The 25,770-nt window shown below is 40.7% G+C and overlaps 1 protein-coding gene across 3 annotated transcripts in view; it reads right to left on the bottom strand.

Annotated features, from left to right (window-relative positions):
* Positions 1 to 25,770, bottom strand: part of LOC117955258 (roundabout homolog 1-like) — an 85,181-nt gene that overhangs the window by 20,302 nt on the left and 39,109 nt on the right. For 2 of the 3 annotated variants that reach the window (XM_034889618.1, XM_034889619.1), the window contains one exon: positions 3,642 to 3,799. In XM_034889618.1, the coding sequence (XP_034745509.1) occupies positions 3,642 to 3,799 (158 nt within the window). Of the gene's footprint in view, positions 1 to 3,641; positions 3,800 to 19,719; positions 19,799 to 25,770 lie in introns of those variants that run through there. The other variant, XM_034889620.1, reaches the window with a different exon arrangement.

The raw sequence follows: 25,770 nt of genomic DNA, 5'->3' as shown, positions 1-25,770 counted from the left end.
CTCTCTCTGCTAAACCAAACAGCTGTTAAAAGCGTTTACTTTTATTTTGCCATGAATTTCACGAGCCAATCCCAGCATGACATCCCTGTTTTAAACCTGTCTCTCTCTGCCGCTCAGATGTCATTTCAGGCTAAGAGCACAACCCTCCTCCTCCCCTTGCTCCTTCGGTCTTCATCATGCACGGCTCCTGGGTCCTCCTCCGGCAGGCCACTGCAGTCGGTTCCTCGGTTTGGTCTTCGGGCTCCTCGCACCACCATCAGTGTCTAGTCTCCATCAGGGAATTATCTTTTGGCTTTCTACCACTTTAAGAAATATAATTTCATAGCAATGGAGTCTAATCTCAAAAGACATTTAATTATGCATAATATGTACAATACATCTTTGCATATCTACAATGAAGTCTCTCCTGATTGAAATAGGTGCACAGCTGTTTTCATATGAGATCTTACCACCATATGTGCACTGTGTTTGTGAGGTACAGAGTTTGGCACTATAATAATGCACATTTTGTGTACAACTTGTGTGACATCTAAAAGTTTATCTTTGGATGTGCTATTGTCAATGCATGTTGCCACCTACATACAGTACAACGCTTTGGTTGTAATCCATTTAAAAGTACACTTTTTTTTATGAAGTTGATGGCACAACAAAAATTTGTGCTTGTGTGCATCTGTATGCATCTCTTTATCTAAGGAATAGCATTTGCACTGCCTTTCAAGCTGCACAGAAGGTCACCCATTATGAATTACATAATTCATATCTAGTGCTACAAAAGCACAGAACCTTGGGAACAAAGACACCGCATCTCCCATCCCAAACTCCCAAACTTTTTCCCTCCTCTATACTGACATCTGCACACACACACACACACACACACACACACACACACGCATGCACACCAGCACATACACACAAAGAGGTGAAAGATATATTCCCTCCATACTGTTTTCATTCTTTTCATATCCTATCCACCAGACGCCCCCACACACTATGGTAGCTGTCTTTATTGTGCTTTCAATGTGAGCTACTGCACTGATATGATGTAGCTCCTCAGTGCAAGACGTGATACTGGTGAGCATGTGTGATACTATTGCCAAGGCCATTCCCTGGACCCAGAGACCAGAAACCTTCACACAGCCATTAATTTAAACGTTCAGCCTACTCACACTAAACAGTGGACTGGATCTCTTCATTTATGCCTGCTAGAGACACGTAGCCTGTGATGGCACGGCTCTGTTATTTCCAAAGAGAGGTCAGAGGTTTAGGCTGCCTACAGTGCTGCGTCTATGAAGCGGGCAGGAGATTCAGCGGCATGCCAGACAGCACCTCGCTTGTTGATAACTCTCCATAGAATGCATCATTAAATTGCTTCTGCGGGGATGACACCAACAGCCTTTCATTTATGAGACAGATTCCCCCAGGCTAACCTTCCACCACAAACAGCTCATACGCTACACCAAATAAATCACTAAGAGGGGCTTAACTATGGCTGACATTGGAAATGTTTTGCAAATAATGTGGTTTGAAGAAGAAGATTCAACAGACGGTTGCATGCTTTGTGGTTCTATACTTTTCATACACACCATCAACCACTAGTAATCACAAGGAGCAAGTGGGGGAATTTAGGAACTGGTTTTGCAGATTCAGCCATTCCTGTCACTATCCAAAAGATTGGTTTGAATACTTGGAGTCAAATTAGAGTAAATGCAAAATTATCTACAGCATATTTGACAAAAAAAAAACAATTCCACCATTACATTCACTAACAGGGGTGTTTAGACTGCCATTAATGACAACTGACATTGTTGGAATCCGAGTAAGACAGGCTGCATGTATTGACAGACATTAACACTAGTTTACAGTATGTTATTGTACCAAAACAAATACATTTTGAACAAAATACCTTTATTTATTTGTAATGACATTTTTGTGTGGCTTATTTGCACAGGATAGATAATTGCATGAATTCATAGCAGTAATTAATAATAACATTTATAATGGCCGTATGGTACAGCGGGCAAATATAAATTAGGGGAACCTATGACATGTAGACATATATAATGAAGGATTACTTGAATGTCAGTGGATACATGTATTATTGGCTCATAATCTTTCCCATACTGGAGTGTTCCATTTCATTAAGTTTCATTAAGCACTTTTTTTTTTATTAAATGCATAATCATATTAAAATCAGGTGACTAAGGTTACCCAGTTGAACCCTGGATAAAGTGTCTTAGATTCATCAGACATCTGTGGGCACACAGGCTGCTGAGTCTGTGTAATAACTGTCTCTCAATGAACCAATATCAAATTTTGTGGCAACGTTAAGATGCCAGGAAAGTATTCTTAAATGTCTGCAAATATGATCTAGCTCAAACCAATGCCATTGACTAATGCTATAGTTGTGTAGTGCAACTGTTTGCTGTAAATACTGCTGCACTGGTAACGTTAGCAGCTGATTAAAGAGCAGACGTAGAGCTTTTTTATATCCTGGACTGACTGCTCCTCATTTTTAGCGCCAATTCCATTGCTAAGAAATCCAAATGTGGTTTGTCGATCCTCCATCTCGGACACTGAAATATCAACTTTCATTTCTGCTCTGTTTCAATGTGTTCTCTTTCTTCTTCACATAGCCTTAAATGCCCTGCAGGCACACACATTCTGAAGCTGCTTACAGTGTGATGTACATGTTTTTTTTCAGTATAAAGGCTCTCTGCATTTTTAAAATTAAAATCAATTTATCAACCTTTTCCCTGTGTGAGTCTTTCTAAAAATCGTTATAAAACATTAACTCACAACTTTATCTACATATCAGTATTAATAAATGATGGTCCAGGCTACAAGGGGAAGACTCAAAAGGATGGAAAGTAGCCCTGACTTTTGGTGGACTCCTTTGGTCTCTGTACAGTAAGTGATGTCTTTGAGTGAACTCTCACTGCAAAGACATATTTCCATATAGAAATGATGATTAGGGGGGACAAAGACAGGCACGCAGAAAGTACAAAGCAAAAAGCAGCCTTTGTATTTCCCTCAGAGGAGCCTCCCCTTGGCTCTGATCCATGCCTCTCTTTAAATCTGAGATAGCTGCTCTGTCCGTCACAGTCCCCCAGAGAGACTCTACCTGTCACTCCATACTAACATGAGCTTTGAATTCGCTCTTGTGTGTCCCCAGGAGCATGCAAAGACATTCAAATAAACAAATCAACACACACATGCACACACACAGCTACTAAAACCTGGTTTTATTCTAGAGTTAGAGGAAGGGGAAGCTTGTTCTTGCTGGTCTAACCAATCAAACGCTCCTGGGTCTGAAATCAGCTCAGTCGATACAAGAAAGACGAAGAGAGCATCACTGCTGTGTACTGTACACCGCATGGCAACTTAACATAGAAGATTAATGACAGCTGTAGCTCATATAGTGACACTTACTAGAGCCCGCTTTTGCTGCATAATGTGTTTTGAGGCCTTTTGATTAACAGTGTCTCACAGTAATGTTTTGTATTATATGGATGTATCAATTGGTAACCAGGGTTTTATCTAACTGATTGACTCTAACATGAGGGTAGGTCTAAATTTGTGTCAACTACTCCTTTAAGGTCAGAATGATGTGTAAAGGTTAAGGTTAAGGGGGTATCTCTTACTGTGATGCGTTCATCTCTGTCATCTAAGTTGGTACCATCTCTCCTCCAGGAGATGGTGGGTTCAGGGTGCCCACGAGGTGGTTGGCACTCCAGCACAGCCGGCTCCCCAACTGCAACCATAACATCCACTGGGTTCTGTCTGAAGTCATCGCGTAAAACTGGAAAACACACAGAAAAGCCCCACGGTCAGTAAAGTAGAATTTAATAATGTTTGACTACAATTTGACAATGAAATTACAATATTTGCGCATACTGTTGGCGCCTTCAAATGGGGTTGTACGTATTGTGTCAATGAGTAGAGTTTATTTCCTAATAACTGACTGGTGTGGTGTTTGCTGCTTTCAGTGGGAATTTGAAAGCTCTGAGTTCAGAAGTTGTGACATACTGTACTGGTATGCTGATGTGTTCTTTTTAAATGTCAGAGCCCAGGGAAATTGCTTTACATTCATAACTTTTTTACAGGTGTCTACCTTTTTCTTGTTCCTAGCATGAAATGCACAAAACACAAAATTATCACCTAGCAACACCATTCTGAAGAAGTCTTGAACCATGTCAAAAATATGACCTTCCGAGTTCCATTTGAAGGAAGCATAATAAAAGGTTGTTTGCTAGCTCTGTCAAGCACACATTTTATTAGTAGCACGCCAACTCTTGCCCAAAATACGTTCATTGTGATGAGTTGTTATTATATCTATATGATTTATATGATCCATATAAATCACCACTATATATACTGTAAACTATAACAGACACATACTGTATTCTATTGTACATGATTTATCATTAGTGAATACATGTAAGATTATTTAAGTAATGTAAGTCATCAATATGGAGCCAATTTTACATACATTCTATACTACTGGGTGTAGTTAGTACTGTAGTAGTGTAGTACTGCATCATATTTTTACATCATGTTTTCATATGTAAAAAGTAACTATATGTGTCAAATAAACGTAGTGCAGTACAAAGTATATATTGATCTGAGATGTAGTGAAGTAGAAGTATCAATTTGCAGAAAATAAAATACTCAAGTAAAGTACAAGTACGTCAAAATTGTAGTTAGGTACAGTGCTTGAGTATATGTACTTACGTTCTACCACTTGTGGGAAACAATCCTAAAAAACTTCAATATGTTAAAACTAAATCAACCAGAAAAATAACAGAGCTTAAAACTCTAGTATGGGACTCTCATTTGTAAGATTACAGCTAAAAAGAAAGTAAAATTGGGGTGTTTAAGAGATAGGGGTACATCATAAATGAAAACTCCCTTTGTTCTACACAACTGAGAAAAGTTCTGCTCATGATGAGGTCAGCAACATGTGCTAATGTAGACGCCTGTGCATGAGTGACTGCTGTTGAGCATTCCCAGTCTTAAATTACAGAGGGGGGCCTTAGAACCTGAACACACCAAGGAAGCTGAGCCAACACGGGGAGAGCAGAACTCAGTCGAGCTGGGTTGGGGTGAAAAGACAGGAAACAATGGGGAAAAGGCATAATGACTCCCAGATGGTGGCAACTCGTTCACCTCTGGCTACGGATTTATCCATAACACTGGACGTGCAGGCTAGAGATGCCTGATGGGTACTGTGGATATGGGAGAACAAATTGGGATGACCTTCTAATTGGAGGCATTTCTGGCCCCCGCACTTCTTTGAGCTCCACTCGGCTGCTGTGCCCCTCTGAACCTCTGAGCAGAGTTGCAACTGAATGACTGCAGTTGACTGAGTGCTGATGGGAAACAGCTGTCGGACGACCCCTCCCCACCACCACCACCAACACCAGCCTGTCACATGATAAAAGGCATTCCTCATGGGACACAAAAACACGGTTGAGGTTACGACAGACAGGAAGAAAGTGAGACCGTCACAATTGTGTGTACAGTGTGTGTGTGTGTGTGTGTGTGTGTGTGTGTTGATTAATTGACCGATACTATCTTATAAGTCCTATAGCAATCCGGTTACACATCTGTTTTTACTATCGTGTGAGGTCCATATGTCTCCGTAGGGCCTGTAAGCCTGGACTATTTCCTCAAACCCCTTTGTCAAAGATTTATTTTTGGTGATAACGCCAGAGTTAGTTTAAGACATAAGGCCAGGAGCGATAAGGGTTAAAAGCAGAAGAAAGCTTATGAAGGTTAGGGAAGAATTTTCTCATAAGTGTGCATGTTTTTGTGTGTACAGTGTGTGGGTAAGGAAAATTTGGTCACTTGTGCATGTTATAATATTGTGCTGGGTAAGCACACAAATAATCTGCAACATGTGCTTGTAAAACTGACTGTTTATATTCTCAGGAGGGAAAATGTATCTGCTTATTAAAATATAATTGGAAATTATGCATGCCCAAGTAAAAACTATGCAAGCATACACAAATTAAGCCCTCGGATTCTCAAAACCTAAGACTGCTGTATTATCTACAGTTTCTCAACATTCTGGAATCCTCTTTCGTGTCAAATATTAGTTCCAAATAAGTTCTTCTTATCAGTAAACAAATCATGACATGGCTACTCTCTAGGAGGGATTGTGCTGACACTGCCATCCAACCCTAAATCGCTTGAGTAAGTGGTCTTTGCAAAACCAGGTTCCGTTGATGGTGAGAACGAGGAAAAACATGTGCTGGATGGGTATTTTAAATGTTGCAGGCTGATTAAGAAAATGTGGACATCCTGAAATGACTGGCCTGATTCTAGGGAAGTTGAAGAGTTATGCAGAAGACAATCACCCCAAATTAAATTCTTCTTTCTTACCTCTGCGATAAAAACACAGACATTTTCTACACAGCACGCTTGGATTGCCAAATGATTAATATTTCTCCTGTATCTCCCTCTCTGCTTCCAAAACGTCAAGTTAATGTTTGACCTCACTCTCATCTTCCACTCTTTCTCTTTCCCCCGTGCATAAGTATTTTAAGGCTTTGTATGCTATTATGTCCCACTTGTTATTCTCAAATCATGCTTTTCTAACTTCACAAGTTGCACCACATGAATTTCACAGGTTTTTGAAGCTGTTCATAGCATGTCTGGCTTCTAACAGTGAAACCCACCTCTGAAGCCTACCCAGCTTGCCTGTTTAGCTAGAGCTTTGCACCTCTCGCTGTCTTCTTTTCACCCTTCATCTGATCCCTCCAGATGAGAATCTCACAGCCCACTTCAAAGCACCTGCCCTTGGCCTCACTTCTCTGGATCTGACAGTGTCTGACTTGTTGTTAGTCCTCTGGAGCCTGAGCTATGGCTTGAAAGGCCTACTGCAGCCAAGCTCCAATAATCCTCTTTGCAGTGTCCAACTGGACCAAAGAGGAACCCAATCTAACCCCACAGACAGGGTGGCATAGGGCTCACACAGTAACCATACCACACTGCCTCACTGCATGACACAGCCAGAGGCACCTTTTGTCACCACAGTCAGAACAAACCCTCATTTGTTACTCCATTTTGTATTCAACGTGCTTTTATGTAGTGCACATCCAGCTGTCCAACTATTTTGGTACAGCACTCATTTACAAGTCCCAAAGTCAACATCAACATTACTGCAAGGCACAGACTGTTTTATATCAGTTATAGCTTCGCCAAAAGCAGGACAGCAGCTGTGCATGCCTCTGCTTCCAACTCGTACTAGAGTGCAGGGATACAATTAGCAATCAGCTTTATACAAATGACTTTTGAGAGACTACTGCCAGATTTGAGGTTTTTATGAAGAAGAAAGTACAACACTTTGGCATTTCCACATCATTAGTTTGATGTGTTTTATATTTTCTTATGTTATATCGTTCTGCGGAATCTTCATCTAACGAAAAACGGATGCAGAACACAAATGAAAGAGAGGAAACATGCCATTGCATGGAAGTCACTGCTGACTCCAGGACTTTAACATTAAGAATGAAAGATGTTTTACAATCAGAAGGGTCTGAGCTTGATAAGCATAATTAGCAGCCAACTGTATAATAAATAGTTTTCTTTGTGAGAAAATTAAATGGATGGAACCTTCACCTTCTCAATATTTTCAGATTTAGTAAGCATGTATCCTCTTTTGTCAGAAAAGGTTATGTCTTTGAATTTAAGTGTAAAGGAATAGCTTGGTATTTCTTGCAGAGAGATAGATGAGAAAATTGACATCACTCTCATATGTTTGCACTAAATATGAACCTATGGAGCCTATGAATCCACTTAGCTTAGCTTACAGTAGAATAAAGATTCGGTCCAAAGTAGAAATAGATCCACTCTCCGACACTGCTAAAGCTCAATCATTATTTAGCAAATGATGTGTTTTTCTACATCTGTAACCTACAAAAAACCAAGGGGTAAAACTGACAGGCTGTTGCTTTAAGATGTTTTATGTTATGGGCTGGACCATCTCTTAGACGCGAGCAGTGACTTTCTAGAGTCTCTGCTGGTTGCCTGGCAATCTCTGGGTGATGACAAGACTCTAGGAATTCCCAAAATGTTAAGCTATTCTTTAAACAGAAATACAAAATCCAGTAAAATGGAATCAAATGTCTAAAATACTGTAACGATGACTACCATATTTCACCGGAGGCTTCCATGTTTTTAGTTAAATAAAAGACAAACCCCACATTTGAAAAGCTAAGTATCGGACTGTTTTAACTTAATACAATATATAAAGTGTAACAAGGGAATGTCACTGATTGAATGTCATTTAACGGGCACTCTATTTCACTTTTAATTGAATCATTACCCCATGAATTTTTAATCAGTGACTTAGTACACACTGGGGGACAAACATTAAACTTTAATAAAATACTACCTAGAAAATATATAATATGTATTGTAATATAAATATATGGGACTGCCCATATGTAATTGTGTTATTCCTTACATATTGTAGGCACAGTGAGACTATTTTTCTTAGAGGTCATCAGACCATGTCAGTGATATGTAAATACTAAAATGGAAAAAAGGGAGAGGCTGGAATTATGGTTCCTTCTCTGTTCCATGGCACTCTAGACTGAGACCGCACTAAAACACATTATTCTAAGAGCAAGTAGTAATAAGTAAAAATAGGTACTGGCATCTATTACGCTGTCCTGTATTAGTGTGTCCAAGTGCTTAAAAACAATCATTCCAGCCTAAATACAAACCATCCTTCTTTGACAAGAATACCCCAGAGCCACTGACTTTAAAATATATGAACATAATAAACACCCAAAGCTAGCCTTAAAAATACAGCTATCGTCCAACCCCAGCAGATATGAAATCCTTGACTTTCCTACCTAAAGCTAGCCTGAAAAAGACAACTATCATCCAAACCCAGCAGGTATAAAATCCTCAACTTTCTATCTCCTGACCTCCTTCTACCCTCTACCTCTCTAATTCTATCCATCTCCCCCCTTGTCCTCCTCCACCCCCTCCTACTCTTCTTCTCCTCCTCTTTGCTCTTACAGAGATGTAGTCTGGAGAGACAGAAAGCTGCAGGAGAAACAGCTGATCCACAGAAAAAAAAACAAGATGAACTGTACTGTAGGTGGTAAGATAGATTGAAAAAAGAGACAGACACACATACACTCACACAGGAGGTCCAGTGGGCCCTGTATCCCTTTGCAAGCACATACCAAAGCCAATAACATAATACGAACTGCAACCAAGCAAATCCAATAAAAAAAGACAGTCCTGCACGTATAAATTGGAATACATGCATTAGCTCAGTCTCATACCTACGCCACACGAGATTTGGGAAATACACATTTGCATCCAGAAGACACCACACACTGCTCAGGAGGCAAACAAAAAACCCTTCCCTGTCCTCCCCAAGCTCCCCTATTTGAATTTCATTTTCTGCGCAAAAATCATTACACAGAAAAGTCCCAGGGCAAACATGTCTTTTTGCATGCAAGGCCATAAATCTATCTTACGTTTGGCAAGCCAATTAACTCAACATAGGGGCTCACTTACCGAGATAAAGCTCCCGGTTATATTATTTGTTGGGCCAAACATTACACTTTTACTCTTTTCTCTTGCTCACTTTCTCTATTAGACTCAAATAGCCTACCTTCATGTATAGCTCTGTAATGGCCATGGCGTTAGATTCATACACGTGTTAGTTTAATGTTGACCTACAGTTGATATGTAACAGAACTTTATTGTCTTTTATTTTGCACATACCATCATGATTATCTCACACTGTCTTGTGAAAATTACCATTTTCTCAGTACCCATTTCTCCTATTTTTCATACCTTAATTATCATTAGCATACAGAAAGATTTATTTTTTAAAGTTTTAATTCTAACTTTACTAAGTATGTTAAGTTCTGCTGTTTTGCACAATGAAAAAACACAATAACAAAAGATAAAGGCAGACGAAATTGATGGTACATGTGCAACGGCCATACACACAACCTGTTAAGAGGCACTGCATTCTGACAGGGGGTTTATGGGTACAATGATGCCATGTGAGTGTGTGTGTAAGGATGGATGCACCGGTTCATCAGTTCTCTCGGATTTTTTGACACTCTAATCCTGTTGATGTACGTGCAGAACACATCACTCGTGATGAGCACACATTAAAACCAGCTAAAAGGATTGTGTAACCTCCATATTAATCTCCTCCACTCGTCCTATGCCTCTGTAAGAAGGGAGACAGGAGAAAAAGAAAGAGGAAAAAGCAGTGCTTAGAATGAAGGAGAGGGCAGATACAGAGAGACAGACGGACGTGAAGCAGCTTAGGATAATTAGTGGCAGAAGAGCTGGGTGAAACAGCTCTAATGGGGTTAGGTAAATTGTCAATCAAAGAAGAGTGGAAAAGGTTGTCTCCCAGTTCCTGTTGTTGCCTAAAACATCTTGATTTCTCTCACTTGCCTTACAAAAATAATAAAAAAACACAACACTACAAATTCCCAGGGTGATGATAACATTTCTATTATGACTAGATTCAACGCTTGTGATGGTGCAGTATTAAAACAAAACCAGTATCAAATACTAAATACTGAATCATATGAGAAAGATAAATAAAGGCATACAGACAATTACATTGTTTGGTTTTAAGATTAAAGAATGAGAAACATGGTGTAGAGGTCTTTAAGAGCTTTGGAAAATGATATCAACATCAGGCTTTGTGAGAGTTTGAAAGAGAATTAAAGGCTGATAAAATACATGCTGACATGTTGTTACCTATGCTCAGTGAAACAAACGCACACATACTGTACACTTGTGCCTTTGTTCATGCAGATACAGAGTGTTTTTATTGAAAACATTCCCACACATAACTTATGCTCATTTACTCTGCAGCAGACAACCTAAAGCAGGTAGGCTCTGCCTGTGAAGCTCTAATATTCAGACCTAATAGGACATAACACTGGACAAAACATGCTATATAGTAAACTGTCATTTTTTTAAAGTTAGAAATCAGCAAAGACCACACTCATCCCAATGTGTAATGCCATTTAATTGCTATGATAACATTGTTGTTGCCTTCTGTACAGAAGCCCAGTCTCATACCACTGGGGATAATGACAAGCCTGACTATTGTAAATAGTACAGGGATCAGACTGCTAAATGTCAACCCCCCCGAACAAACTCAGCTGAAGATTACTTCTGCAAAGCTCACAAATCCATTAAAAACTTTACCATGCCAGGATTACCAATCGACTCCGACTAACTGAATGAAAGTTAAACTTACCTTATGTGTTTTCTGCGACTGGGCTAAAAGCCATCTATACCTGTGGGGGTTTATACAAGTGGACTACTAGTTGTTCCTACAATAATTTGCTTATTATGTAATAAATCGGGTTATAGTATCTCAACTATCTATTACTTCAAATATCTGCAACAACGACAGGCTTCCATGCTACATGTACCAGGGGAAATGTTGTATTTTTTATGTTTTAACTAGTCTCGCTTTGCCAGACCTTCCTCCAAAGCGTGCTGGAGGAGATCCTGGCTATACCACAAAGCATACAGGGATGGAAGGAAAATGTATTGTGGTTTATTTCTTTAAACCAATCACAATTGTCTCGGTTGGTGCTAAGCACCTGATAAAAGCTGCGGTGCTGCTGCAAAATAGGCTCGGAAAGAACTGGTTGAACATGTATATGTTTAAAAGTCGTTTTAGAAAGAATGGACAGATAGTCTAGATTCACCCTGCAGAGATCTGAGAAAAGGTTAACCATAGTCCTCATAAACTGACAGGAGTTTAAAATGACAACACAAAGGAAGCCCAACGCAATGGATATCTGGCCTCAATGAGTGAAATCCGGCGGCCACGGAGCAATCCTGGAAGTGGAAAGCCAAAGATCTAGACAATGTTTAACTGACCTGTTTGTCACAGGAGGGTGGGAGTAAACCCAGAGGGCACTTGTTAAATTGGCCTCTCCTTAAATGTGATTACGTTACAATAAACGGAAAAATTAATTAAAAATAGTTACTCTAAATAGTATTTGTCTTATATTATTCCCTCTAGCATCACACACATCGTCATAAACAATCATTAAAATCCAAACATGCTAATCACTTTTAAGTAAATCAATTTTGATAAGGCTTTACTATTTCATTAAGCAAAAGCTTTAATTAAGCAAAATAAATGAACAGACAGCACATCAAACTCAGCCTGGTCCGTTCAATCAGTGCAAATTCCTTCGGGCAAGCGTCTCCTTCCTCAGGGTACACAGTGCATGTGGAAGGACATGGTTCTCTAAAACGCGTTCACTGAAGGTATCAAGTTGACAACCTTTGATTCTTTCTAAAGTCGAAATCAAATGTGTACATGGGTGGGTGGAGTCTGCTCTTACCACCTGTTATTGTAAATAGACAAGTTGTAAACCATGAAGCAATGGTCATAAATTCATATGACCCCCTATTGTCCCAAAAAAAACAAGAATTCCGTCTGGTGTGACAATGGGAGGCGACAGAGTAAACAACCGAGAATGCTAGGTGGATGGCACTAATGAGCGAGAGGCCAGGGGACACGGTGAGAGAGAGGTGTGACAGGGTGTTGACAGTAGCCAGCTGAAATGACAATAGAGAAGAAGAAGCAAAACCTGGGGATTGTTGAACTCAAAGCACAATGACCTACATACTGAGATCTGAACTAACAATACCTCCCCATAGGGACCTGACCTCCTGCAAGGAGATGGCTTACCGTCTGGTCCTGTGGCTCCCACGCCTTGCTTTATTACATTTAAGGGCCTGTTCCAGGTGAGAGGCAATTCACTAACTAGTTTGTGATTCAAATCAACAATCACTAAACAGTGACAACTATAAACGCCACCGGACTCCGTTAGAAGGCAGGAAGTGCAATGAAAATGGGAAATGGTACAAAACCAAAATCAAGTCCTCTTCTTCTGAATAATGGAGAGAGCTGGAGGCAGTAGAAACGTGGCCCTTTCTCTCTGGGGCAAGAGTCCCTCACATAAAAGCAGAGAAAAGCCACTCACTCACGCACACACACACACACACACACACACACACATGCACCACCCTTTAACCCTGTCATTAGTGTAATCCTGCATGAGAAGAGTAAATTGTCATGAATAAATCCACTTAGAAGCCAGTGAATGAAAGACTTTCACTTTGAGATGGTTGCATTACCATTTCAATAAATGTGCCACACTGCAAAAACGTTGGCAGTGTTTGACAGAGTAATTGGTAATTGGTAATTTTAACGAGTAGATAAAATATGGTTAGCGAAGCGAAGCGCGTTTGTAAGTGTCAATTCCTTTTGTTGCACAGACAAAAAAAAAACACATTGCAAGATTTTTTCCACTAATAAGGCCAATGAATCCCCCTGAAGGAGTGAGACTGGTCAGGAAGATGTTGCAGGCTTTGTTCGACAAAACAAAAGAAGTGGAAAGCAGACAGCAGACAGACCTTGAGACAAATGTATCCCAGAATACTGGCCCAGGGAAACCTTTGTTTGAGCAGTATGACCTTAGTGATGGTGTTTGGAAAATCTCCTCGGGCTAGGTTGAGTTCTAAATAAGCAACTTCTATGAACTGTACACAAAAAGCAAAGAGGGGCAGACTTCGGGGTACGTGCAATTACACACTGCAGACACAGCATAAATCTGAAGTTTAGTGGGCTGCTCTTTGTTTAATGTGAATCTACCCTAATTCCTACCTGGCCTTTGTTTGTGAAAGAAGACATAGTGGGTAGAGGTAGAAATAATAAAGAAAACCCAGGAGAGATGCTCCAAGGGAGGAGTGCACGCAGGTCACAAAGAGAGGTGATGTTGAGGCGGATGAGGAAGAACTGGTGGTGGGGAGGGCGATGTACTGTAACAAAGAGAAAAGTGAGCAAGACAAAGACATTCAAGCATGGGTAGGAGTCGAGATACAGACACAAAGAAACAAAGAGCTACAGGGAAGGTAACACTGAATGAGACGGCTCAACAGTCACTGCGATTTAATGTTTTTTTTACTTCATGGCGAGGCTGGAGCCAAACTAAGCAAAGTTAGATCCAAACACACACACACACACACACACACACACGCACACACGATACACTCACAGTTACAGCCATGTTCTGCATTCTAATGTACCCTAAGGTGCCCTAGTCCTTCCTCTGCCATCAATCTGAGAGACAATTCTGGGCCCAGGAGAGAAAGAGGCTATGTTGGGTATGTAATGCTCTCCTGTGTAACGGGGAAAAAAAGACAGACAGAGATCCCAAGAATGATGGGCTGTTTTCACACAAATATCTGGGACTGTTGCATTTTTATTCCGAGACAGATTACGTGTATCTCAGGCATGTTATGTAGATCTCAGGCAGTTTGTTGCGAGATACACAACATAACACAACAATGCTTTTATTCAACCAGGGAAAATTACATTATCGTGACGGGGAAAGATGCTGACAGTGCAGTTGCAGATAGTAAAATCACTTGGCTCCAAGGCATGTATGGAGGGTGCATTTGACACTGTTCTGCACATTATTTCCTAATGGATATGGAGGTAGAGATGGGTCCAAAGGTATGAAAATATAAGATACATACATACATACATACATACATACATACATACATACATACTGTACAGTAAAGGATACATTATAATTACAAATATAATGGATGTTTGGCCAATTTAGAGCCAAATGGCGCATCATGTCAGGTCTTTAATACTGATAATGATGTGTGCAGGCAAAGGCAAATAGATGTTGTATTTGGTAAAAACAGCACCACATTACCACTACTCCAGTATGGATGGTATAAAACAACCATAGTTTTCAAGCATTCTGTTGGATTCTCAACCTCCAAGACAGTTTCTAGAAATATATATACTGCATACTGTTTATATGCACCATATCACCGTAAACTTCAAAAGGGGTTAAAGAAATTAAAATACTGATCACATCCATCTACAAATTCAGCATATGTTCTCTATTTCTACTACTCTTTGGTACTTATAACCCCTTCAAGTCATGGGGACGCTAAAGACAGGTGATTTAGAATGAGCCCGGGAAGAGAAATGGAGAATAACGACAAGCTTGTTTGGGTTGGACCGAGCCACATCACGGAGGAATGAATGGAGAGAGCAATGAATGAGGGGTGAAAGATGAAACGTTAATGATCCCTCTGGGGAAATTGGGTCAATGCAGCAGCACAGAGAAGGGCCGGGATAAGAACAGAACAAATGCAGGCTGTTGAAGATAATACAAGTAATTAAAACAAGATAAGGGGAAACAAGACGGGAGAACTTGGAAAGTAAAACCACGTGCAAAAATGTGCATTGTGAGATGTTTAAATGATGAAAGATTGCAGATGAAGCAAATACTGCAGAGGAGGGGAAGAAGAGAGTGAAGACAGAGAAGGGAGTGAGACCAAGGGAGGATTATTCTGAAGCAGTCCCCAGCGTCGTTAATTGGTAGGAAACAAGAGGTCTTTGAATAAACACCCGCCACACAAGAGAGCCCGGCTCATTTTTCCCCTCCTCGCGCTATGCTTCTTTTCTCCTGGGTAGTTTAGCTGAAGGTAACTCTCAGTCATGCTCCCCTTTAGATCTCTTCTTCCTCCTCCTCCTTCTCTGCACTTCCCCGCCGCTCGTCACCAGCCCCTGCTGTCTGTCCTCCATCCTCTCCTGTGTATCGGTCTGTTGCTGGGACGACAAACTAAACACCATCTCAAGATTTCCAAATATAACAACAAGCTGCTCTCAGAGTGGCTACTATCCCTAATGTCCGCACCTACCACTCTCCATCTCTGTTTTTTTTTTTCCTATCACTGCAGGCATGTAGTCTTGCCCTGACTTCTGCTTTTCGGTCTTCTCCCTAATTATCTCACGGAGGACGAGGTAGCCCCTACCATCCCCCACACCTCTACAGCCCGGCTACTGAGAGACCCTGATGAATAATTTCACGTTTCTCGAGCCTTCTCTTTCTCTCGTTCTCAAATTGATTATTGTACAGAAAGCACAGCTAAAAAAGCAGCCCACTGGGTAATTTGTCTTTCTGACAGGGAGAGTTCATGGCTAGGTATGGGGGAGGGAGAAGCAGAGGGCTTGAAATGATATGCAAAGCAAGAGGGGAAAAACGTGATTATACGAAAACAAAATTGATATTGAGTGCTACGCACGGTTTCGTCTCTGATAGCTCATTCCGTTTGATGTTGTGGTCAGAGGCGCAAATCGGGAGAGTGGATATTTGCATGTGAAAATGTTCCTCGAAAAGTGAGAAAAGTGAAAGAGCCGCGGCCCTGAGAAGCATCTGTAATTACATGAAGCGCATTTGGAAAATACAGCTAATACAGCCCTCCGTTATCCTCTTTCTCCACCATACCATCTCTGTCGTTCTGCAAATCCCTATCACAAACACTACCGCGGCCCCGTGGCTACAAACACTCATCTGTCAATGTTTGATTCCACGTAAATAGTGCCGAATACACGACTGCTGTCGTAGGACGCCAGCCTCCAGGTGTTTTCAATCTCCTTGACAATGACACTCCCATTTAGTTGGCGTGCAAGGCTCCAGTGATGACAGGGATGGAGGGTATCATTTGGGCACCACAGGAGAGATCACTAAGTGTGTGTACAGACACCCTGCCTTATCATTAGTAAGGGGTATGCCGGGGATATGCTCTGTTGAATTAAAATGCACCTATCCTGAGTCAGTCCTGAGGTGACTCACCTGACTGGATGGGAGCAAATTAGCAGGCCAAGATGAGGTCAATAGTGTGTGTCATTGGCAATTGGGTTGAGGCAAGTGCACACCTGAATATCTTTTTTGTAATAGTGCTACATTTGGCTCCACCATGCAGCTTTGATTCTCCGCCAGTGCAAGTAAGCTGAATCAGCCCCCCACCAGCTCTCTTCTCATCTCTTTTCCTTTCCTTCCATGTGCACCCCTGTTCACCCTCATCACTTTTCCATTCTCCCTTGTGTTTTCCTGTCTTCCAACTTCAATCTCTGATTACTCCCATCTCCTTTGTTTCCTCTAAGCTATCTCACCATCTCTTAAGGCTTTGCTCCTTCCCATCTACTTTTTCTTCTCTCCTGCTTCAAACCTGCCCTTAATGTCTTTCAGCTATGCTAGATTTTCCTCACTGATTTTTAGGCCCTCACTTCACTCTTTTTTTTCTCTCTCTCTTTCTCGGTCCTGTTGTGCATTCTCCACCCCCAACCCTTCCAAAACCTCCTAATGGATCCCATGTCAGCAGAATGCCAGAGGAAACCACACAACTGCACTGTGGCTTCATGTCTGTCTCTGCCTCAACATCTTTCTCTCTCTCTCTCTCTTCTGCATGAAAAAAAAAAAATGGACGAGAAAAATGAATAGAAAAACTGCTGGCTGAACATTACAGTAAAACGAGTCCAATGAGATTCTACACACTTCATGAAGCTGTGTCTTATATGTCAAATACATACTAGAGGTCCAGATTCCCTTTAAGTGAGATTCTGCTTTAGTTTGTTCATTTATACAATAGCTTTAACTCATATATAATGGTTTAATTGTGCTGCATTGTTTTTACAGTTTATTAGTTTTCATATTGCTGAAATATCCTTTTGTCCGTGTAGCCATGGAAGCTATCGCACAACATTATAATTAGCCACTTTTTCTAGGTTCCAAAAAAACTGCTATTGCTTTTGGTAAACTCAGCACTTATTCTGTGCATGAGAAGATTTTTCCCCATTTAGTGGCACATTATGAGCCGAAGAAATTACAGAGAAAATGTGCTTAATAAACAATCCCGACAGTTAAATACTGTGTGTTTTGTTAGAAACATAAAGCCGCCTGGATTCTATTTTTTATCACCATAAGGAGGAAACGCTAATTATCCTAATAGGGTCATGTGCAAAATCTTGGTAGTAAATTTATTTATTTTTGTGACAAATAATAAAATATCTGCTCCTGAAATAATAGCCCAGCTTGTGATTAACATGTGATTCAACTTAATGGTTATGTTAAGGAACCTCAAAGCACTTGATCAAGGTTAGGGAACAATCATGGTCTGAAATGTTTTTTTAAAAGTCATGGCCTAGAAGCCTTCCACAGGACATATTTACTTGATTCACTTCTAACTAAAGCCATGATCATTTCCTAACATTAACCAAAATGTAACCAAATGCAGGGCTGATCTTTATGTCCACTACCAATGTCAGTATCATTTTTATATTTGTGGCCTTAATGTGACACAATAATTCAAGACTTTCTGAGACACAAAAGGCAATTGCATTTTCAAAAAACAACGGATGCGCTCAGATAAGTGGTTTGTCTCCCTTTATGTTTTGATGATGCCTCTTAGTGTATGATTTTCAATAAACTGTGTCTGACACGTCTGATCTTTTTAGACACCGAAATACATGCTGTGAATGAAAAACATTACACTTTGCCAATATTATTTTATTCTATCAACAATGTGCTGCAAACTTTAACTGAACTAAGGTTAATATAAGATAATAATCACACTGTTGAGTACTTTTTAGTAATTAAAGACTGCAAATTACAATTTGCAAATCAATAGAAAATATGGGCATTGATTCTTTGTTTCTGTTTTTATTGGTCTTCTCTTTTGGGATGTGGTTTCCAAGCTTCATGAAGCTCTTTATTGCAGCAACAAACTCAACCAGTGATGGTTTTTTTTCAACAGGTCTGAGAACAAACAGCAGGAAATCGAACAGAAGTATAGCTCTTTGCCTTTGTATCTCCTTTGGAGGATTAAGTCAGCAGTAGTATGTGCAGGGGACTGGAGGAGGCTGTGTGATATACGACCCGATAATGTACTTACAACTACAAACTGTCACATCTCTGCTGGGCTCTGCACTCCACAGGTACGCCGAGCCCAGGCAGGGCCAGGCAGTGACAAATGGACCCAATTTCCATTTATTTATCTATGTGTTGTGTGGACCACAGAACACATTCTGGTCTGCTCCCCCTATAAATCTTTATCCTGTTAACACAACACCAATAAAGCGACACATTAGCCCTCCCATGCAGCAGACTAATCAAGCACATACCCGTCACACAAACCGTAAAGAACATCAGCACGTTGGCTGTGAAATTACTGGGAAACACACATCAAGCAGACAATTATGGGTGACCTCACTCATGCATACTCAAATAATAAACAATAAAAAAATAACCATTTCCAGTCAAACGATTTTGGAGAGCAAAAATGGAAAGGATGCACTCAGGAGAATAAATCTAGGGCTAAAGCTGCCTAATTTAAAAAACAATAATACGTTTCTGCTGTGGAGATGGAAGGGGCTTGTAGAAAGCCACAGGGAGGGATGGGGTCAGGGGTGAGGAAAGGCACACATTTATACTGTTTAGATTTGATAAGGTCTGGAAATTGCTGAGAGAGGCAACCACTTCTGGAGAGACAAGCAGCCTGCCAGCCAGTCTGTCTCACTGACTCCAGCGGGGCTGGCTCAGTTAGGAGGTCTCGCATGACATGATGTCCCCTCTGCTGTTAACCCTGCTGACAAAAGCACGCCTCTTACACGGGCATCTACATCATCAGCAGCCAATCTACCTGTCCCATCTAAAAACACTTCACTAGAAATAATGTCTATAATACGTCTCTGCAGGGCAGCTTGCTCCCTCTCACTATTGCACACGAGCAGCCGCAATCACACCCCCTTCTCTCTAACTGACATTAACACGCACACACGATAAACTCCCCCCGCTGATTTTGTCATATTACCTGGCAAAACACCAACACAGATTTTTTCGCTCAGTGCCAAGCAGCTAGTGGTGTGAATGGTTGAGCCGCTGGATTTAATTAGTGCTGCACCCATATGGATTAGCAAAGAGACAGGCACACACGCAACCAAAAAGTATGTCACGTCCCCACCTGATCTGCTCTTAACATTGCCCTTAGTGGCATGCATACACAGATGCACACATGAATACACACACCAGAGGGAATGGGTGGGGTGGAAAGGGGTGTGAGTGCTCTGTAGCTTTGTAATCAGGTGATTTCTTTGCTGTAAATTTAATTGGTTTTAGCAGCAGTGCAAAGAAAACGTCAAGGTTGGCTGGCTGCACCATGTGAATGGAGACAGCTGCTCTGATGGGCAGGAGGTAGGAGGGAGCAAAGTGAACACACTGCTAAAAAGATTATTTAAAAAACCAGCGAGGTTGATAAACAACATACTGTCATCCTGGCAAAAGAGAGATACAGCTAGATGGGAGGACACGCAAGCACTTGCACCCTGCTCCCGGAATATTCTCTTCGCCTTTCATTCACTTCCACTAGAACCCATGCAGTTACAAATTTCTGTGTCTGTCAGTCTTCTGGTAACTAACAGGTCAGGGATTGTCAACTTTTGATCCATAAATCTACATGTTTTGCCAATGCCATAAACTACTACAACTATTATTTCTAGTCAAAGTTACATCATCTTTATTGTGACTATAATTGCCACTGTTAGTAAAACACCCCCAACCGGCACCGTCAGACACCGCCTACTAAGAGCCTGGGTCTGTCCGAGGTTCCTCCCTACAATGAAGTTTTTCCTCAACACTGTCACACTAAATGCTTGCTCTTGGGGGAAATTGCAGGAATTGATGGCTCTTTGAAAATTATAGAGTGCGGTCTAGACTTACTTTATTTGAAAAAAAAACATGACACACATGATAAGGTAATGTTTCAGGGCCAACAGATAATGAAGAAAAGCAAGCACATTTCCATAACTCTGGTTTAAAAAAGGTTTCTTATAACCACATGTTCACTTCTCCTATCATAAAAAGGCGTGAGTGGGTGGAGAAAAGGAGGGTACTGTTTCACCAGATCATTAGGACTCTGGTATTTGCTCAAATGATTTCCTTCATGTGTCTGTTTGTCATCTTAAGGCCAGCCCAGACATTAAATCACGCACTCCCCAAGGAATTGGTTTCACTGATTGATCTGCTACCTGAATGGGCCGTGCCCTTTCCTCATTTCTGTTCAACAATACCCTCAATGCACAAGCCTGATGGAGTCATCAATGATGCGTCACAGACTGGGAAAAGAGCTGTAATGGTGTAATAGGGTTAGGTTATTGTTTGCCCTTACCAAGGTTCCTGAAACTGAAAAGTGGTATTTAGTTTCAGCTGTATAAATAGTGAATAATACATAGTGTGATATGCTGCGTAATGTGATGGCAGTTAAGGCATTTGTGCAGTTAAGTTCTGTATGAATAATAGCGTAATCCGCTGCAATTATGGATAGACATGTTATAATTAGCTCACTGTAATCCCTCCAGCTGTCTTCATCTTAGTAGACTCATCATTGTCTGGATCCAAATAGGAGGAAAAGAGAAAGAGAGCAGTTAGGGAGAGGATAACCTTTTTTTCTGGATAGACATTTCTGGCACTGTGGACTCAAATGAAATGTTTTCCTTCACAGTCTGTCGAGAGAAAGTGTCTTACTGTCTAAAAGGCTCCATGAAGAAGAAAAAAAATGTAGAGGACAGAATCAGTCAAGGTCAGCGTTAATCATTTTCACTTCAGTTCTGCAGCATCTCCACCTCCCACAAAACACACCACTGAGAGCCACATAATACCTTTTTTTCCTTCTGTCTAGCCATGGTTGACTTCCATTTTCTTAATTTCAATTCACTGTCTCACAGGGCAGCATGTGTCCAAATTAATTGGTTTGTTGTTTTATTCTGCTCTGCTTGATACACATATGCAGCTGCTTTGGGGGGTGAATAAAAAGCAGGTGGTCAACATACATCTGCAGTAGACTTACAGTAACTTACAAGGAACAGTGAGATTTACTGGGACTGAAACCCTTGATAAGACCCAGTAGGTGTCTGTGCTAAGGGTAACCCATGTTTAATAACATCAATTGAAGGGTACTGACTAACATGCATGGGCTGTTAAAGTCCCGGTGTTTGTGAGCTTGTTGTTCTGTTCGGAAACCAAATGGGAGTGACGGGGAGGGTTATTAAACATGGCAGACTGTGTATACTGTAAACAATGTACAGCGCATTCCCCGCTGTGTGTTCACAGGAGTGTGAAGCTTTCTGCATTCCAACCACCCAGAAGCTATTTGGTACTGGAGCCATCTTGCTGTGCTGCTGCTCCCAACTACACACCCATGCTCAGGGAGGAAGCATTAATATCTATTACCGTTGTGCGTCTGTTCCTAACACATATAGTACCATTAAAGAAAAAGAAAATATATCTGAAATACAAAAACATGTTCTCACTTAGCTGCAGTGGTATCCAGGCATGCAGATTGTCTTGGTTTTATTAGCCTAGGTTCGGAGATAACAGACTCTAGGGTTTCTGCTGCAACACCAACAAAATGGAGGTTAAATGAAATGTTTCTAATTGTGCTCACAACATCGAAAAATGACACAAAGCAGCATATCTTTCCATTGGTCCTGTTACTCTTGATAACCCACCAACATCACCTTTAGCCGTTTTCAACAAAACTACTTTCTAATAAAATAATCATCCCCATGGAAACCATTAAGTGCATGTTTTTTTTTCTACTATCCAGGGTAACATAACACTGTTTCTGGGAATAGATGTTGCCAGTGAAACTGTCTTTAAACTGTTGCCCTCTAAAACAGTGCTGTTAAAAGGCCGGTTCACCGATGTTAAAAAATACACACAAGATTTTGGTAACACAAACAAAACTCCATTCACCATCAGTGAATTGGAGAAAAGACAGAAATCTCAAAGCATAGATCTATAAAACCAAAAGGTTATAGCTATACCGAAGCAAGCGAGGAAATATCTCCACCATGTCAACCCTGGCTAAAAATGATAAACAAATGGTTGCAACCCTTCCAATGTCCTAGCCCAGCACAAGAAAAGTACATTCCTCATATCAGCTGAAACGCTGATGGAGGAGGATTTCATTTATATCTTAACGTAAGTTAACGATGGATACTATCATCCTTTGCCCTCTACCCTATTTCTTTCTCTCTACTCCTCCCCACTAGCCAATACTATACCTCCATCCCCCATGGCAATGTGAGGCGGGCAACACTATCCGCTCTATTACAGAACCTCTAGAGATATCTGCCTTCTCAGCATGCAGAGGAGATGGTGAAACAGATACACACACATATTTGTATACATATGCGCACACACACACACACACACACATACACACACACACACACACACACCAAGTGGATACCTCGGGTCTGAGATAATCAATGCCAACAGAGCCGCAGCAGATAGAGAGGCTGGAGAGTCAGACCCAAGGCCATGTTCTACTCAAACAAGCAAAGCCCAGAAAGAAAAATACACAAAGAAGAAAATGAGAAATAGGAGTACCCTGACCCAAAATATTTACAATGCTCTCAACTGTATACACTATATTTTATATGAATACTTCAGACTTTATAGTTTATTTATGGAATCAGTTTATTAAAAAGATAACACATGCAGGAAGAGGCACACTGTGCATTTGAAATAAACAAAAACCAAGAAGCAAAGGAGAAATAAGATGACAAAACTGCATACATGAATGAAAACCTTGTAGTGAATCTTATATGATGTGTCAAGCTTCTATCCATGATTTATTTGTTGCTGTTTTCAGAGGTACAAATGTTATAAGAAATGCATGCCAACAACACCAACACATAGCTTTGGCATACTCTATTTATAAATGACACTTTGTATGAGTGAGAGGGAAGAGGTGACAGCGAGAATATAAGACATCAGACTGACAGCGTTCCTACATCGCACTCGCTGCCTCTGCACATGCTGTCAACAAACCTCAAGGAAAGAGTGCCGAGACATCCAGGTGTCCGATGGCTATTAGTGTAAAAACCTCCTCATCTGTCAGTGAGGGGAACCAGTTAGTGAAGAAGCTGTCAATTAAACAACCACTCATCTTGAGAGGCTCTTCACTGTCAAAATGAAGAGTGGACGAAAAAGATGTGTGTCCTTAGTGGGTGGATGTTTTATTGCCTGTCAACATTTTGGGGCCAGACTTTTAGCAACACATTTTTCATGGCATTTACTGTATGAAGGCCACGAGGAAAGGGTTTGCACCAAAAATGAAAGCAGGTAATTAAACAGACAGCAGAGGTAAATGTTGTGTGCAGAAATCCTGAATAAGCCTGTAGAAGCAATTTATTTTAATAGTTGAAAAACCATGACCAACAAGCGGTGACATGACCGACACAAGCACATACATGCATGCTGAAAAACCTGAGCTTTTTGCACTAATTTAAAGGTCCATAGTACCACCATTAGGAGAGAAAGGTTTGCTGGAATCCCAGTATCCGAAGAATCCAATTATCAGTCAAGCTATGAATCCCAGTTAACTTCAGTCACTATGAATTCCTTCAGTGAGCCTATAATTAGCCAGATCAGCTTAAAGGCCACTTAGATAACATGTAGTAGTGTAAAGGAATATCCTTCTTATGTACAGTGTCTATGAATCTTTCATGAGAAGACACAAAACTTAGCAGGTTACAGTGAATAATCTAGATACAGATCCAATGCTGTGCCAATGGTACCAATGGTAGCAATGCTAGGGGCGGTAATTACAGGGTACCTCACAATATGATACATGGGTCACGATACCAATACTATCACGATCCAGCAATTCTGTGACAACTCATATATTGCTTGATATTAACAATACATCCCAAAATCGTTTTTTTCAGTCAGTAAATTAAAAATACAGAACTATAGAGCAACTTTAGTTCCAGACTTTGGGCTTAAATGTAGCTGGGGCGTTTGTTATTTTCCTCAGACCTCTGTCCGCCATCCCATTGAGCACCTCATCCTCTTCAGCTAGTTAACTTATGTTCAATCCCTCACTCATGCGTTTAGCGCCACCTCGAGGAGCCGAGAAGTGCTACAGACAATGCTGGGAGGGGAGAAATCTATTTAAAGCGCCTTATTATATTAATTCAAATATCCTAATTGGCTCCAGCGTATTGTTTTTTTCATATTGCACAAAGAACAATAACAATATAGTGCCATATTGATATTTTGTCCCACGTACCCCTAACCAATGCATGGTGAGATCTGACAGATGGTTCAACTCAAAAAATTTGTTAAACTGTCAAACATATCCGACAGTCACAGATAATGCATTCAGTTGATCTAGATGGGACTATCTGTCTTTTCTCACATTATCAAGTGAATAGGCCATTGATAATCTGATAACAGTTAGCTATAACCCTGGAAGGAAAGGCTGGAAGCAATGAAACTGAGGTACCGTACTACTACAATCAATAAATAAACCACAAAGGGGGAAAGCATTCTTCAAACGTTTTGTTTTTCTGGGTATGAATCGTCTTCCTGGAATATCTGAATATACTTTAGTGGTAAGAGCACACCACATTAGCACTCTGCCGCTGGGGCAATTTGTGCATTAGGGTAGGAAAGCACACCTGTCATTGATCTGCCACACATAATGTGGCAGTAGGAAATGGAGGTGCCATCAAGCATAGAGCCAACAGAGACAACATTTGCACAGATACTGATGTCATTTACTAATGTTATTACAAAGACATGACTTCCTTAAAAAAGTTTAGTTGTACTTCGTTTTACCCAACCCTCTCCTTGTGCATTTATCATTAATAACTCCATTTAAGCATGGATTGATTGCTACACTTTCCTTACCCACCATAACACACACACACACACACACATTTAATTAACATGGGTAACCTGATTATATATTAGTTACATTCCAATTGAAATCAATAGAATCAAAAGTCAACATATTTCTTTATTGTGACTATGTCTAGGTATCATTTACAAAATAACAACACCATTGGTGCAT

The sequence above is a fragment of the Etheostoma cragini genome, chromosome 13, assembly GCF_013103735.1.
Source record: "Etheostoma cragini isolate CJK2018 chromosome 13, CSU_Ecrag_1.0, whole genome shotgun sequence".
In the NCBI taxonomy this organism is placed as follows: Eukaryota; Metazoa; Chordata; class Actinopteri; order Perciformes; family Percidae; genus Etheostoma; species Etheostoma cragini.
The sequence above is the reverse complement of the archived record's forward strand: the minus strand, read 5'-3'. Positions and strand labels throughout refer to the sequence as shown.